Raw genomic sequence first — 14,430 nt, forward strand, 5'->3', positions numbered from 1 at the left:
ATTGTTTAGGTGGACATTTAATCCAGCTGTTCTCACCAAGGCCAACGTTGTACGAAGTGGAGATGCTGCTCAAGGTGCAGAAGGAGGAACCTCTCAATTCCAAGTGGGAGACCTTGTTCAAGTATGTTACGACCTGGAGCGAATCAAGCTTCTCCAGAGAGGTCATGGAGAGTGGGCTGAGGCAATGCTTCCAGTGAGTAGCTGTGTGTTTGCATTCACAGAATGGTCAAGCTTGTGCAGTATTTCTAGTTACCTGTGCATTATTGGTATGTACCTGTATTATTGTATTGTACCTGTACAGTATTGGTAATGTTCCTGGAGGCTGCAGCAGTCCAAAAGGGATTTTCTTTTAAGTTTCTGTCAAACTCAGTGTAATACTTGGTCAGGTGCAGCAGTCTGCTTACCACATGAAGCCTATATAAAAGTAGTAGTGATTGTGCTGTTAAACAATGGACTTCATAAATTTTATGTAATATCAAAAATAAAATATTCAGAAATCTGAATGTTTCATTTGCATTTGATGTTTTCCTTAATTCAGACTTTAGGTAAAGTTGGTCGGGTTCAGCAGATCTATTCAGACAGTGACTTAAAGGTAGAGGTTTGTGGGACATCTTGGACCTATAATCCAGCAGCTGTCTCGAAGGTGGCATCAGCAGGATCTGCCATAAGTAATGCATCTGGTGGTAAGTTTGAAGAATAACTAGTAATATTGCCATATGTATGGCAAGTAATTGTGTTAATTAAAAAATTGTTATTACGTATTAATACATTGTTTGTATGCAAGGTTAATAATAGCCTTGGAGTTTGGGTAATTGAAGTTTTATGTGAGAAAGATAGGAAAAAAGCTTGCAGTCAATATGGAGATGTTATATTGACCAGGTGCTTCTGTTTGGTCACAGTGCAGGTGTGTCTTTGGAGATCCACTCTAAAGACTTCAAAATGGTTGGAAGGGACATCAGTTTGAAATGGGGACTCTGAGGCATGCAGAGAGTGTCACTGGCAGTAATAAGCAGCCTTCTTGTTTAATAGGTGGTTTAAGATAGCAGGCACAGGCAAGGGATCTGTTGCAGGTGGTTATTTATTATAACTCAGGATATTTATTTCTTTAAAATTTCTGTCTTAAAATTTAGTCAGATATCCTGTGACTAATTACAGTGGGATTTTTTGGTGTCTATGTAATCACACTTCAGTTTTGTTGAACATGCTGTCATTTATATAATAACAAGGCAGAAAGACTGTCCAGCATGTTTTGCGTTCTGTTGGCACTTTTCAATTGAAACTAGAATTTTTCCTTTTTTTAGTCACAGCTAGTTATTCTTTCCTCTTCACATATTTGCTTTAATGCCAAGAAAGCTTTCTACATAGTTTTCTAGATTTTTTCCTAAGGAGGCATAGATGCCATGAGTTTTCTCAATATAGAACCGAGTACAGTGGCCACAAAACTATCTAGAAGAGTAATACAACTTAGTGTTTCAAATCACAGAAGACAGGTTATACCTGATGTTAGAAAGTCTGTAATAGCAATACGTAAGTTCATGTTTTTACCTTGTCCCACCCTTTTGTATTTTGCAGAAGAAAAGCGATTTATGGTTCAACCATCTTTGTTTTGAAGTGTCTAATGTAGTAGTCTCCACTGTCTAAAGGGTACTAGGGTGCAGCTCTTATTTCAAACTCAGTCATTTTACAGCTGCTATTTTATGGTAGTTTGTGTATTACTATGTACATGGCCTTAGAAACAAAACAAATGTAGCTGGGTTTTTTTTCTGTTCTTGTGTAATTAGAAATGTAATCTTAGTTGTCCTTTGGTTAACAATTACAGAGAGATTGTCCCAGCTATTGAAAAAATTATTTGAAACCCAAGAGTCTGGAGATCTCAACGAAGAATTGGTTAAAGCTGCTGCCAATGGAGATGTTGCTAAAGTGGAAGACTTGCTAAAGAGGCCAGACGTAGATGTGAGTATTCTGTTTTGGGAGCATCTCTTTTGGGGGGCCTCTAGTACTGAAGGAAGTGCAGCTGTTCTGAATACTCCTTGCCAGTAGGTAGTGTGTCTTCTTAGTAAGACGGCTAGTTCCAGTATCTCTTCTTCCATTTGTTGTCCTGTGAAATTGTGTGGGCTGTGTGAACACAGAGCTTACATACTTTCTTGCTGGACAGATTTTGTAGTCTTTTGTCTGCCATGAATTAAGATACTTTTCAGCCTCTGGCTGCCAGGGTTGGTGCAGAGAACCAAATGTTCACAATTACTGAAGGGTCTTCAAATTCTTCTTCTTTCAAGGGGGATGGAAGGAGGGTAGATTTTTCAGGATGTTTTTGCTGTTGTTGTGAGTTTGTTTTGTTTTATTAAAACTCACAAGGTAGATCATCTAATCTGTTCTCTGTCAGATTTCTTTTACCAACTTGTCTACTACAGAAAAGTCTAAAAGAAAATACTTAGTAATTATAGGATTCCATTTATAGAACATATTTTAAAGTTACAGTCCTTCTCAGTACAGCAGTAGTAATGAACTTCTTTGGTTCTGAGCACTGATTTTTAACATAAGATTTTACAAAACATGGGTTTCTGTTCAGACTCTCTCCTGTTGTTGCCATAAATTTGGCAAGGAAGTTGTAGCATTGAGCAGAGGGCAGGTATCAATTTGAGACTTGTTCTCAAAAATCTTGCCTTTACAGGAGTCACCCAAAGATGAATGTTTTTAATTCAAGTATCAATAATGTTTGTTATAAATTTATTTCTTCTTCTTTCCTTCAGTCTAGCTAATATAGAAATTAAATACAGAAGCCCTAGGCGATCTATGTACGCTAAGAAGGCATCTTAAAATTGTTCATTTGATTCAGTGCTGTTGCTCTAAGTTTTCTACTGCTTAACAGCCTCACAGGTGTGTATGTGTATGTCTTGAAACTCACCTGCAAGTGTTGGCATTTCAGGTGAACGGGCAATGTGCTGGGCACACAGCTATGCAAGCTGCAAGCCAGAACGGCCATGTCGACATTTTGAAGTTGCTTCTGAAACAGAACGTGGATGTAGAAGCAGAGGTAACCTAAAAATTTCAAAATGTGCTTTGTGTGTCCTTAAACTTTGTTACATGCATAACAATACTTGCCTTCTTTTTAAATACTAGAATGTAAAACTGCTTTTATTACTGTGATTGTGATTCATACTCCTACTAAATTAGACTCCTACTAACAGTATTATAAAGGGTCAATATCTAATTCTTTAACGCTTCTTATTAAATGAAATATAACAACTAACATGATAGAGCTATGTAAGCCAGCATGCGATGAAGCCCCTTCTTTCTTTCCTTTGCTTTCATTTCAACAGTAGAATGCAATGGGAACTCTGCCTGTGGCATTGAGGGGAAAAAGATGTTTATAGATACTGCATCTCCAACTTCAGATGCTTGCCGTGCTTCTTATCTATACAAAGTACAGTTAGGAGAAATCTTTCAATTCTTAACTAAAACACGTTTAAGCAGAAGGTAATAGCAGTATCTTTGGGTAGAAACTGTCAACTCTGTGTCCAGTTTTTCAGTGCCTTTTTTTTTAAAACTCACTAAAAATGGAAGTTTAGGTTTAAACCTCTTGTTTAGGTTTTTTTAGAATAATTGTTCATGAGAATTATCAGCATACTGTGATATTTGCATTTTTAATTGATTTTTACTCAATTATTTGCACAGAATGCACTCTGATATTGCAACCATTTCTCGTTTTGCACAAGGCAAGAGGCATGAGAAGGATCTGTCAAATTTGATTTATTAAGAATAAAAACTGAAGACTGGTGGAATGCTGAGAAATTAATTGTGCATGAGGTTGTTTGCATAACAGAAAAATAATTTCACATGCTTGGGCATCTAGCATTATATTGTGTTTGATATACAGAAGTTAAAGAATATTAAAACATTAATGGGGCAGTGTAGTTCTTGGAATTAAAATTATTTTATATTTACAGACACACCATTAATTTATAAAGCTTTCATGCTGGTTTAGATTGATGCAATACATACTTGCTGTAGTCTGATTTCTGTGAAATAGCTTTACATTAGAAGAAGTACTTTCACTGCAGTACAAAGTAAATACTGGTCAAATTAGGCTACACTGCTTTTCATCTGTACTGTGATGTTCAGAGCTGCCATGTTAATCAAGTGGTGGACTGAAGGGAGGGTTAGAAGCATTAAAGAGGTAGGTAGAAGCACTACTTAAACAGTTTGAAGACAATACACCTGGTAATCTGCTAGCACAAGTATTGTGAAGAGTTTGATGTATGCTCAGGCTACAGAAGCACCATTGCACTAGCATAAAAAAATTGTCAGGGATTTTACTTGACTTTTAAAGCCATCTTCACATAAATTTGTTGCTGAAGTGAGGATGGTTTTCCCGCTTGATTATAATTGCCTTGGTTATTATAATATTAATACTTTTCATAATATTATTAGATTTATAGTTATATAGTCAAACTTTTTAAAGTACGCTGTTTATCAATATTTATATATATAATGTTTATAAACATAATTGTTTATAAAATGCAAAGGTCAGCAGAGCCATCCCATTAAGCTGAGAGCTAAAATAGTAGTAGTCCATTTACTTCACTGTTGTGGTCTGAGGCATGGAAGCAATGGATAAAAATCCTTACTTTCCCTGCTTTATAGCTAAGTTGGGTATTTTTACACTTAAAGTCATTACTTCAGACTATATACTTTCATGATGACATTTTCTGGGAATATTCTGATTGTTGTCTCCTTTGTTTTTCTCTGATGTCTTAATGTAGATAAAGTGGCCTCTGTTTAGTCAAGAACAGTTGGTTATTGGCATAACCAACTGTCAGAGAACAGTTGGTTATTGGCATAGCTCATAAACCCTGATGTAGATATTGCATAGTAAGAATCTGTAACCTTCTAGGCTGAAGGCATTAATGGTTGTCAGTTATTATATTAACAGTATTATATTATACTGTTGGCGTGTATAGAAATGTAGTGCTTTTTATATTTAGATTTATATCTAAATGTAAATGTAAGTCTTAAGGACAGATGATTTACTAGCTGCTAGCTTTTTTTTTAGATTAATTATTGCTATTGCGTAGGATTTAGTTTCTGAGATGATTTGTTTTGATGTTGAGCTAAAAAAAGGCCTGCATGATGCTGGACCTCTGCTCATTGAAGTAGGAATTCTGTACGTTAAGACTTAATAAAATCAGGCGTTGTGTCTCAGAATTGAAATATGGTAAAACTAAAACATTCAGTAATTATATGGGGTTTCATCCATAAATATCTTGGTGTACTTTTCAGAATGCTAATATGAAAAGACAAATTACCATGCCTCTGTGCTCTGTAAATACAAGTCTTGAGAGGTTTAGGACTACTGGCACACTCTTGCTAAAGTTTGCCTCATAATGATCCCTATAACCAGATGAAAAAAATAGAGAAGGTCCCCTTTCTGATCCTTTCCCCTTCCAACTGGCAAACTTAGGCTTGTTTTGACTGTTGGTTCATGTTAGATGAGCCTGAGAAGGAATCCTGGAATCTGAGAAGGCAATTTGGTAACGTGAGTTGATTTGGAAGGAATAAAAGTATCTTTTCAAAAAGCTGTTGAAGCTGCTATGTAGTGCCCTGACTATTTTGAAAACCATATCCATATTTTCAAAAAGATACATTTGATAATTAGGGGATAAGTCTTCTTCCACCTTTTTAAATGCTGTAACTAGTCTCATTGTGCAAGTACAGTTTGTGCTAAGAGCTATTAATTTTTGCATAGGTTTAAAATATTTTAGAAATGTGCAGTATATAATAAAAAATACTTAGAAGATGTTGCTGAAGAAGCAAATTGATGAGAAACCTAAGCTCACTCAGGAGAGGTAGTGAGCCCTTGATCAGTCATGATTTTATTTTACAATTTTCAGTGTTTCTCTGTTTATAAAATTGAAACATACAAATGTATGGTTACATTCAACTATGCAGAAATACTCAGCTAGAAACTAGCTTATGGAAGTTATTTCATCCTGTAAACTTCCATTTTACTTCTGTCTTTTGTATACTCTCATTAATGCTGAAATCACTTGATTGATATTTTAAAATGTTTCATGGTGTACAGTCAGCTTCTATGAATGTTAAAATAGCCTAAACTGACAAATTTGACTTTCACATTTTAATTCTCGATTTGTGTGAAACTGAAACAAACTGAATCAGAGTTTTAACGCTGTGAATCATCAACACAGAATCAGAACTTCTAGTTAATGTCAGCATCAGTCACAAATTTCTTTTAGGAAAGGTTTATTAAGTGAAAACCAAGACAGATAATAAATCCTAATAAATACTAACCTAATTACATGAAGAAGAAAATACTCATGTCTTGCACTATGATTTGGAATCCGTAACACTTCCCAGGTTACAGGAAGAACTACCCTGGAATATTAAGTGTAATACTGTTTGGGCATTGGATTTCATCTGTGAGGTTTTTGGTTCTTTTGTTTTGGATATTTTCTTGACAGTGGTTGTTTTGTAGTAGGAACCCAAATAAAGCCATTTGAGTTTGATGAACAAACCACAGAAATATTCAGGGCAATAGTTAAATATGCTGTAGAATATCATATGTTTTAGGGCATGTGTGTTTATATATGAAGTGATTCTTCATCCTCTGTTGCTGCAGTTTGAGCAATTTTTTAATTGGGTATTTTAATGGTGTCATGGTAGTCTCATTTTTCTCATGACATCAAATATGGACAGTTGTTACTTGCAGTAATGTTCTTGTTTAAATGCAAAGGAAATGTGAAACATACCAGGTAAAATGAATGTTTCCACTTTAGGACAAGGATGGAGACAGGGCTGTCCATCACGCAGCCTTCGGTGACGAGGGTGCTGTGATTGAGGTTTTGCACCGAGGCAGCGCGGATTTGAATGCTCGCAACAAGCGCAGGCAGACTCCGCTCCATATTGCTGTCAACAAAGGTCATCTGCAAGTTGTCAAGACTTTACTGGACTTTGGCTGCCATCCCAGTCTCCAGGTAAAGTAAATCTTAATAGAGAGTCACTTTTCAGCTACTGAATTGTGTGATTTGCTGCATGTAGGTGATAGAAAAATTATGGTAAATGGGATTGAAAGGAACAGAGATTGTAAAGTTCTCTGTCTCAACGTTTACCCCCACCATGTGATCAGCTGTAACAAAAATGCTGTTCAGTCTGTTTGTTTTCTTGATAGCTAGATTGGCACCTGGTTTATTCTATAGTTGATGCTAATTGGTATTTTCACAGTCTGTAGTTATTTCTAATTGTTAATTTTCCTTCCTGATTAATTATTCCTGTATCGAACCCACAACTCTGCTGCTTCTGCAAGCTACAGTTTAACAGGCCGACGAGACTGTGGAATGTTCTGTTAAAAGAAGCCTTTTATTTTTTCCCCAAAATAGATTTATCATTGATAGAACTATTTATTCCGATTGACTTTCAAATATTCAGCTTTTTATCTAGAAAGCGCTCATGTGTAGGATCTCAAGTACCATAATTTCATAGGGAATTTCATCTGAAATGAAGGTGATGGAAGCAGTAGCATGAGTGCAGTGTCCTGTTCAGAAGGTAGAGTGGAAATGTGCTATCACATAAGCAGGTATCCCACTGCTGAATGCAGCTGCATGAACTGCATTAGTAAAACAAATGAGAATGGGTAAGTTTGAAGAGATTGGCATCAGAAAAAGCTGTAGTGGCCTGGGCAAATCAAGATATGCAGTAACAAGACATTGCTTCCTTGCTTTGTCATGTCAATGATCGGATTTTTTTGGGGCTGTATATCCACATAAAAGAAGATGGGCAAAAACTTTTTTGAAATTAATGAGCATTGTGATTGTTTATCTCCTTCTACGTGACTCTTAAGGTACTGTCTTGATCTAGCTGAGGTTGAGCTGTTATATCCATCCAGATCCTGATTAGTGTTTGTTGAACAGTAGGTATAATAAGGAGTCTGATGTGCTGAGACCAGTGAAGGGTGATTGTGAGTCACATAGGAACTATGAGTAGCCAAAGTGGATTTGCCTGAGTCTAAATTACAGAATTTTGTTTCAGTTGAAAGAGTCAGTAGAATGGTGCAAGGATGCTCCATCTGGAAAATGTAATTGGCTATTGAAAAATATGAACTTTCAGATTCAGCATATGTGCTGAGGAACAGCAATGTGCAAATGCAAGTAGGTGATTGATTTTGTCAATGAAAGCGCAGGGGAGTTAAACTGAGGCATGACTGGAATTTAACTGGCCAGCACTCTACTACTGTGGCCACTTCACTCTGTAAACAGAAACATATCTTAGTTTGTAAATGGGAAATATGATCATTTAAACCAAATAAAAGCTACATTATTTAGTTCTGGCAAATTGGTTCACTCTGGTTCAAGTGCCATATTCTGGCACTTTTTGTTTGGCAGGTTTTGATTCTCACTGTAGAGATCTGTTTCCCTACTAGTGTATTGCTAAAATGTTCAGTTTCTCTGTTAGCTTGCAGTTGAGTCAGTGTTGGTGACAAGAGACTTCCTGACTTAGATGGTGCAAGAATTTTACTGGAAGCATAAATCTGGAGATTTTGCCAATGTAGCTGCAAATAAGCTTAAATGGATGTGTGTTTTCTTGCTGTTAGTCTAGGGCATTTCTCTTCAATCCAACCATTTGAGTCCTTGAATGAGTAATGTACAAAATGCTTCTAGGAGTAAAAAGTATTTTTTCCTTATTTGGGATACTTGAAAAATAAAACATTAGGCTAAAAGTATAAATTTTTTGCCTGTTCAATTGTGCTGTCAAATATTATCATGTACCTTGTGTAATATAGTCTTGTATTAGCCATAACAAGTTAAAAGCTTTATGGCATTGGCTTTTGCTTCATGGAAAATTATATGCTTTGGTTGAAACAACAGATATGCCTACTTTTAGTACCTGGACTGCATTTTATTTTGATTTGACTGTGCTTTAATTTCACACTGTCATCTTGGTATTGTCTTCTACATGGTTAATTGCTGGCTTAACTTAGCATTTATTACTCAAAATTCCATGCCTCCTTCCGCCTGTCTAGTCTTCCCTCTGTCACATTATTCTTTGTTGCTGTCCTCTTATTCATAAATTGCAATTTGGGCATCCAACTCCCTCTGGATGGGCAGCATAGAGACGTCATTATGTACCCCAGTGTCTTCAGTACTATGGGAGAACGAAGCATAGTTCTGGCAGTAGTGTGTCTGTACAATGGTGGAGCTCAGGACGGGGCTTGCCACTGAAGCATTTGCAAAACTGGAGCAAGATGAGAAGTAGCTTGCTCTGAACTCTGCAATATAGCAGCACTCAGGTCTGGAAGAGCTGTTTTGTGTTTATGCAGTCAGTTTTCCTAGTGATATTTTAACATCTTTTTTAATGTGGATGCATGCAAAAATTGATGTAAACTGTTTCTGGTTTTAGGATTCTGAAGGAGACACTCCACTTCACGATGCAATAAGTAAAAAGCGTGATGATATCCTTGCTGTACTCTTAGAAGCTGGAGCAGATGTTACTATCACCAACAACAATGGGTTTAATGCTCTTCATCATGCTGCACTAAGAGGAAACCCTAGGTACAGATTTCTTTTTAAAAAGATCATTTTTTATTGTATGTAAAAGGAAAGCAAGTACACGTGAGGGTAGAACTATGGTATTCTTTCAGAAGATCCTTAAATCTGCATGTAGTCGTATTTCTTAAATGTTGATGTTGCTTAGCTGTGCATCTTTCTAATGTTTGGAAGCCTTTACCTAGGGGTCTGCTCAGTTTAATGCTGGTATCCAGATAACTCCAAATTCCTGAGAAATTTCCTGTCATGGCTATAAAATTTTGCCAATAAAAGTATTGACAAATAAGTTAGTAAGATCTTGAAGATGAAATCATGACATAGGATAAAAATAGTAAATACTGCTATGTTTCCCTACTTGAGTATTGGAATTGTTAAAGAAATTTGAGGTTTTTAGAAATACTTATTTGTGGATAATTAATTATTAAGTAAGCCATAGAGTTCTAAAGCACTCAGGATTATTGCATTAGATTATATTTGTCAGTATTTGAAACAGTTAATTATATTTTCATAGAAGTATATCAAGAAGGAATTTTGTGTTTCAGCTTTTATATAGCATCTCAACTGAAAAAATTAATTTTAAAACATAGTTTGTTTTATACTAACTGCATTCTATATGTGTTCATTCAATTTTCAGTTAAGGTAGGTCTTGAAAAATCCGTCATAGATAGAACTTTAAAGAAAAGTTGTGTTGCTGATTCCGCATTACATTGTGGATAAATGGTATTTTTTGAAGCTGTCATGCCAACAAGACTTCAATAATACTTTATCCTGGAGTAGAGTATTTAGTATAGTTTACACAAAAGAAGAAATGTGCATGTTTCCTTGTTTACTACTAAATTCAGCTTTTCATTTGAGAGAAGTTGGAGAAATAAGGCTGTAAATTTGTATAAATTCCACCCATTATTAATATATGGGATTAAAATCTAGGTTAGTCTCTTAGAACATAGCTATCAAGGTTGATGGTTAAAAAGTAAACATAATTAATTTACTATGTTTGTGGAATCAAATAATTTCATGAGGTAATAGTTGTGGCTGCAAGTGTTGATAGGACAAATAAATGTTTACCATTTTCTACAGTACTCATAAAAGGTCTTTATGAGAACATGTCAAGGACCAAGTGAAGGGAGCTAATTTTTGGCATTCAGAAGGCAATTCTTCCAAGTCTTATTTGATAACTTCTTCCTCTAAAGTGAATTCTTCCTACTTATATCACAGCATTAGCCTGGAGCACTCTTTCCTGTCTCAGATACCCTGGTGGGGTATTTTTTATTTTTTTTTCTGCAATGCTTTTCCTCAGCTCTTGTGGTAGCTGGTTTGTGTGACCATAATCTTCAAGATGAGATGTAAGGAAAGTAAATGGGGGAAAAAAATGTTTTTCATAGGCATGTGCTGGAGATTTTTTCTGTGAGTGAATATTTTAGAAGTGACAGACCATTCATTTGATGGATGGATCCAAGCTGAAGTTCAGACTGGATCAGTTTGATGGTTGGTAGAATGTGAAGTGTAGTGCAGTTTTAACCAGAATCCTTCCTTCCTTACAGAAGTTTTTATTGGAAGTATTGGAAAATGTTTTCAGTATTAGTGATTTGAATGCTGTGTGGGTTCCTTCCATACAAGGGGTTTCACTAGTATCTAAAACAGATATTAAATATTCTTTTTTGGTTGCAGTTCCATTTGAGCACTGCTCAAGCATGCGGAAAAGGAATTTTGTCTCTATTGCAGGAGGAGTAGTTTCATCTAAAATATCTAATGCTAACAGCATTAGGTATTTTACCCATCAGCCTGGGAAGAAATAATTGAAAATGAAACCAAAAGAAATCTATTTTGATTTCTCCCCCTGGCCGAAAATTGTCATAATAGTTTCATTCATCTAGGAGTTGAGTTTTATATTCCTCAAGACTTCAGTGATGCTCCTTTGTTTCATTGCTGATTTTGTAATTCTGCCACTTGCCTGTTTCTGAATGAAACCAAAGTTTTTGTATTTACCACTTTCTTTTTCTAATCTGATACAGAACAACGGCTATTACTGATCTGTTTATTGCACTAAGCACAAGCTATTTAAAACACTGTTAAAAATAACCCCCTCATCTTTAGCTTGTTACTACTGTGGGTCACAGACAGTATGTAATAAGTTCTGCTGGAAACCTTACTTTAAGACCTATCTTTCTTCATCTAAGCTTCCCTGCTCCACCTAAACTGGAGTTTTTGTGGCTTCAGGAGGTGGTGCCTTATATTGATACAATGCATTAAATCCTCCTTATATTCAAATATATCTATATATTATATAATTTCTATATTATTTTATAAAAGTAAATGTATTCTTATGTGTATATAAAAGTGTATGCATTTGTGTGCATAGCTATAATTCTAAAAATTAAAAATGTGCGATGTATGTGAGAATTAATGAAGTTCACATGCACCATCCTTAGGATAATAAAATAAATGCATGTGTTAAGTGCATGAGTACCACAATAAATGGAGGTGGATTTCTGTAGTATTTTTTCTAGTTGATGTCAAATAGGTATTTGGAACCAATTTCATTTTCAGAGCAAAACTTCTTGTTTCATGAGCTCTGACCTTTATAAATAATAGGGAGATAAATGTCCCAAGAGGAAACCTACAGATAACATTCATAATCTGTAGGTTTCTGCTGAGAAAAACATTCCAAAGTTTTTCATTTTTTATATGAAAACAAATACATTCTATTATAAATGTTTGAATATTGGATAAATAATATAAGAAAGATAGCGATTTATGTCAAATACTGCTGAAATTTTCTCAGCACTTTATCTTCCATGGCAGTTTGGCTGTGTTTTCCACAAGTCAAGGTACAGTGTGTTTCAGAGAGCATCCTATTCTTAGTAGAATATTTCTCCTTTTCATGTTTTGCTTCTCTTTGTACCTTGTGAATAGGTACAGAAAGAACTTTTGGATTTTGTGCTGATGTATAATATTGAAATGTAGAATGAATGTTAGTTTATGCTGTAGGTAGCTTTAAACTTGTGCATGGGAGATAGAGCTAAAAAGAAATTTCAAATTAAGTATGAGGAAGTTAAACTTTTATTTAATACATGGTTTCTTGTTCGTGATTTTTAACTGAGTCAGTCATATTAAAAGTGCATTTATTTTGGACTTTTTTCAAAGTACTGTGCGCCTCAAAGCTTGGCAGACTTGGCCTCTTCCAGTGTTAATGAGATTTTTTTCAGACAGAAAAAAGGAGAGTAAAATTTGAAAATACTGTACAGATTGGTTATTTTTGCCATGTTATCATCTCTTGCTTATGTTTGATCTATTCGCATACCTGTGACTTCAGATTTTGAGCTGAAGACATGACTGTGAAGTGTAGGCGTATTTTATATCCGTTGCCCCAGTTAGTTTTAGATTTGCATTGTATCTTGTGAAGAGAGCTTTATTCACTCTGCAGCTAGCATCTTAAATAGAGGCTGCTCTTGGAGCTGACCTGACTTCACACACGTGTATGATTAGTTCTTTGGAGCAATAAATTCTGCTGGACTTCAAATCAAAAAATTAAAGTCCTGGAGTAAGAAACAGATTTTAGGTATTGCTCTCCAATAGCAAGAAGTATGTCATCTTTATGTTCCTAAACTGGCAAGCAGGAGATTGTGGTTTAAAATAGAATTGTAATTTTTCCCCATGGTTTTCTTATTATTTAGGAGATCTCAATTTTTTTTTTTTTTTTAGATTTGCAGATGGTTTGAACAGGTTGGCAGTGAAATTTCTAACTGTAGCAATTTAATTGAAAGGTGGGGTTTCGCACTTCTATGTAGGGTTAATGAGTGTCTTCAGGAAGTGTCTGCAGGACTCACGGGCTGTGTTGTCATGGTGGTCTCAGAGAGACAAGTTCTGGGGAAATTAGAGTGGTACAATTATTTTCTAAACCAGTCAAAGTGGTTTTTTGCTTTTATATTTGCAGTTCTGACAGTAAATGTAGGTTAAGCTTAGTTGAAGCTGAGTGCAAAGAGAGTCTGTTTTTAAAACCTCTTATTAAAGTATTATGTCAGAAAATGCTTTGGAAGAATACTTTTGTTCAAGTTGGTTCGGAGGATGAGTATAATCTCCATGAGCAGACCTATTATTAGGTGGCAGATTAGCCTGTAGCTGTTGAGGTCAGTAACAAATTTATTATCTTTAGGTAGTAAATAAAGTGCCCGACAGATACAAAATGGCAAATACAGTTCCTGCCCTGTGGAGTTTCCTTCCTTGTACAACATGAAAAAGGGGAGAGAGGTGCCCAGAAAGTAACCTGCCCTGTTCATGATTGTTTCTTTTTGGGTTTTAGGGTTTTTTTTGATAAGTTCTGCTAGAAATTGCACCAGCCTTGAGGAAGAATACAAGAGACAATAAATCATTGGGAAGTGTTTATTTCACTGCTTACCTATCTTCTTTATAAATGTTGTAAGAGATGATTTTTACTGCATGTGGACAAAATGTTAAACACCAGTAGCTATTTATTTACAAATACAAACTTGAAATTTTGGAATACAGAATTTGTTACACTCCTGGTTACCTTCCATCTTCAGGCTGCCTAGAAGTTGAGCTGGACTGAAGAGAGGACTACATAATTGCTCTGAGCAGGTTTCATGTCCAGTTTTAATAACTTGAGAAATCCTGTAGTGATCAATGCATAGCTACAGCTGGTTGAAGGGGACCAAATCCATTGAAGAGGTGATTTGGTTCCATTTTACCAGCTTTAGCAAAGCATTGGAGTGCAGGAAGCTTATAATTCAGTAACACATTTTAAAGCACGTGAGCAGTGCACAAAGAACACGCCGCTTTCTTCTGTGTTACACAATTTGTTTCTTGTCAATGCAAATTTTTAACTCTTTCCTAATTTGGAGATGGCACAATTAAA

At 35.6% G+C, this 14,430-nt stretch overlaps 1 protein-coding gene across 4 annotated transcripts in view; it reads left to right on the plus strand.

The window, feature by feature from the left end:
* The window catches only part of MIB1 (MIB E3 ubiquitin protein ligase 1), a 77,966-nt gene that overhangs the window by 24,438 nt on the left and 39,098 nt on the right, over positions 1-14,430 (plus strand). For all 4 annotated transcript variants that reach the window (XR_007776804.1, XM_009102477.4, XM_018909296.3 and 1 more), the window contains exons 7-12: positions 10-193; positions 539-683; positions 1,820-1,953; positions 2,927-3,034; positions 6,795-6,992; positions 9,412-9,563. Coding sequence is in view for 3 of the 4 variants with exons in the window: in XM_009102477.4 (XP_009100725.1) it covers positions 10-193; positions 539-683; positions 1,820-1,953; positions 2,927-3,034; positions 6,795-6,992; positions 9,412-9,563 (921 nt within the window). In the remaining variant the exon portion in view is untranslated. The remainder of the gene's footprint in view (positions 1-9; positions 194-538; positions 684-1,819; positions 1,954-2,926; positions 3,035-6,794; positions 6,993-9,411; positions 9,564-14,430) is intronic.

This window comes from Serinus canaria, chromosome 2 (assembly GCF_022539315.1).
Source record: "Serinus canaria isolate serCan28SL12 chromosome 2, serCan2020, whole genome shotgun sequence".
NCBI classification, from domain to species: domain Eukaryota; kingdom Metazoa; phylum Chordata; class Aves; order Passeriformes; family Fringillidae; genus Serinus; species Serinus canaria.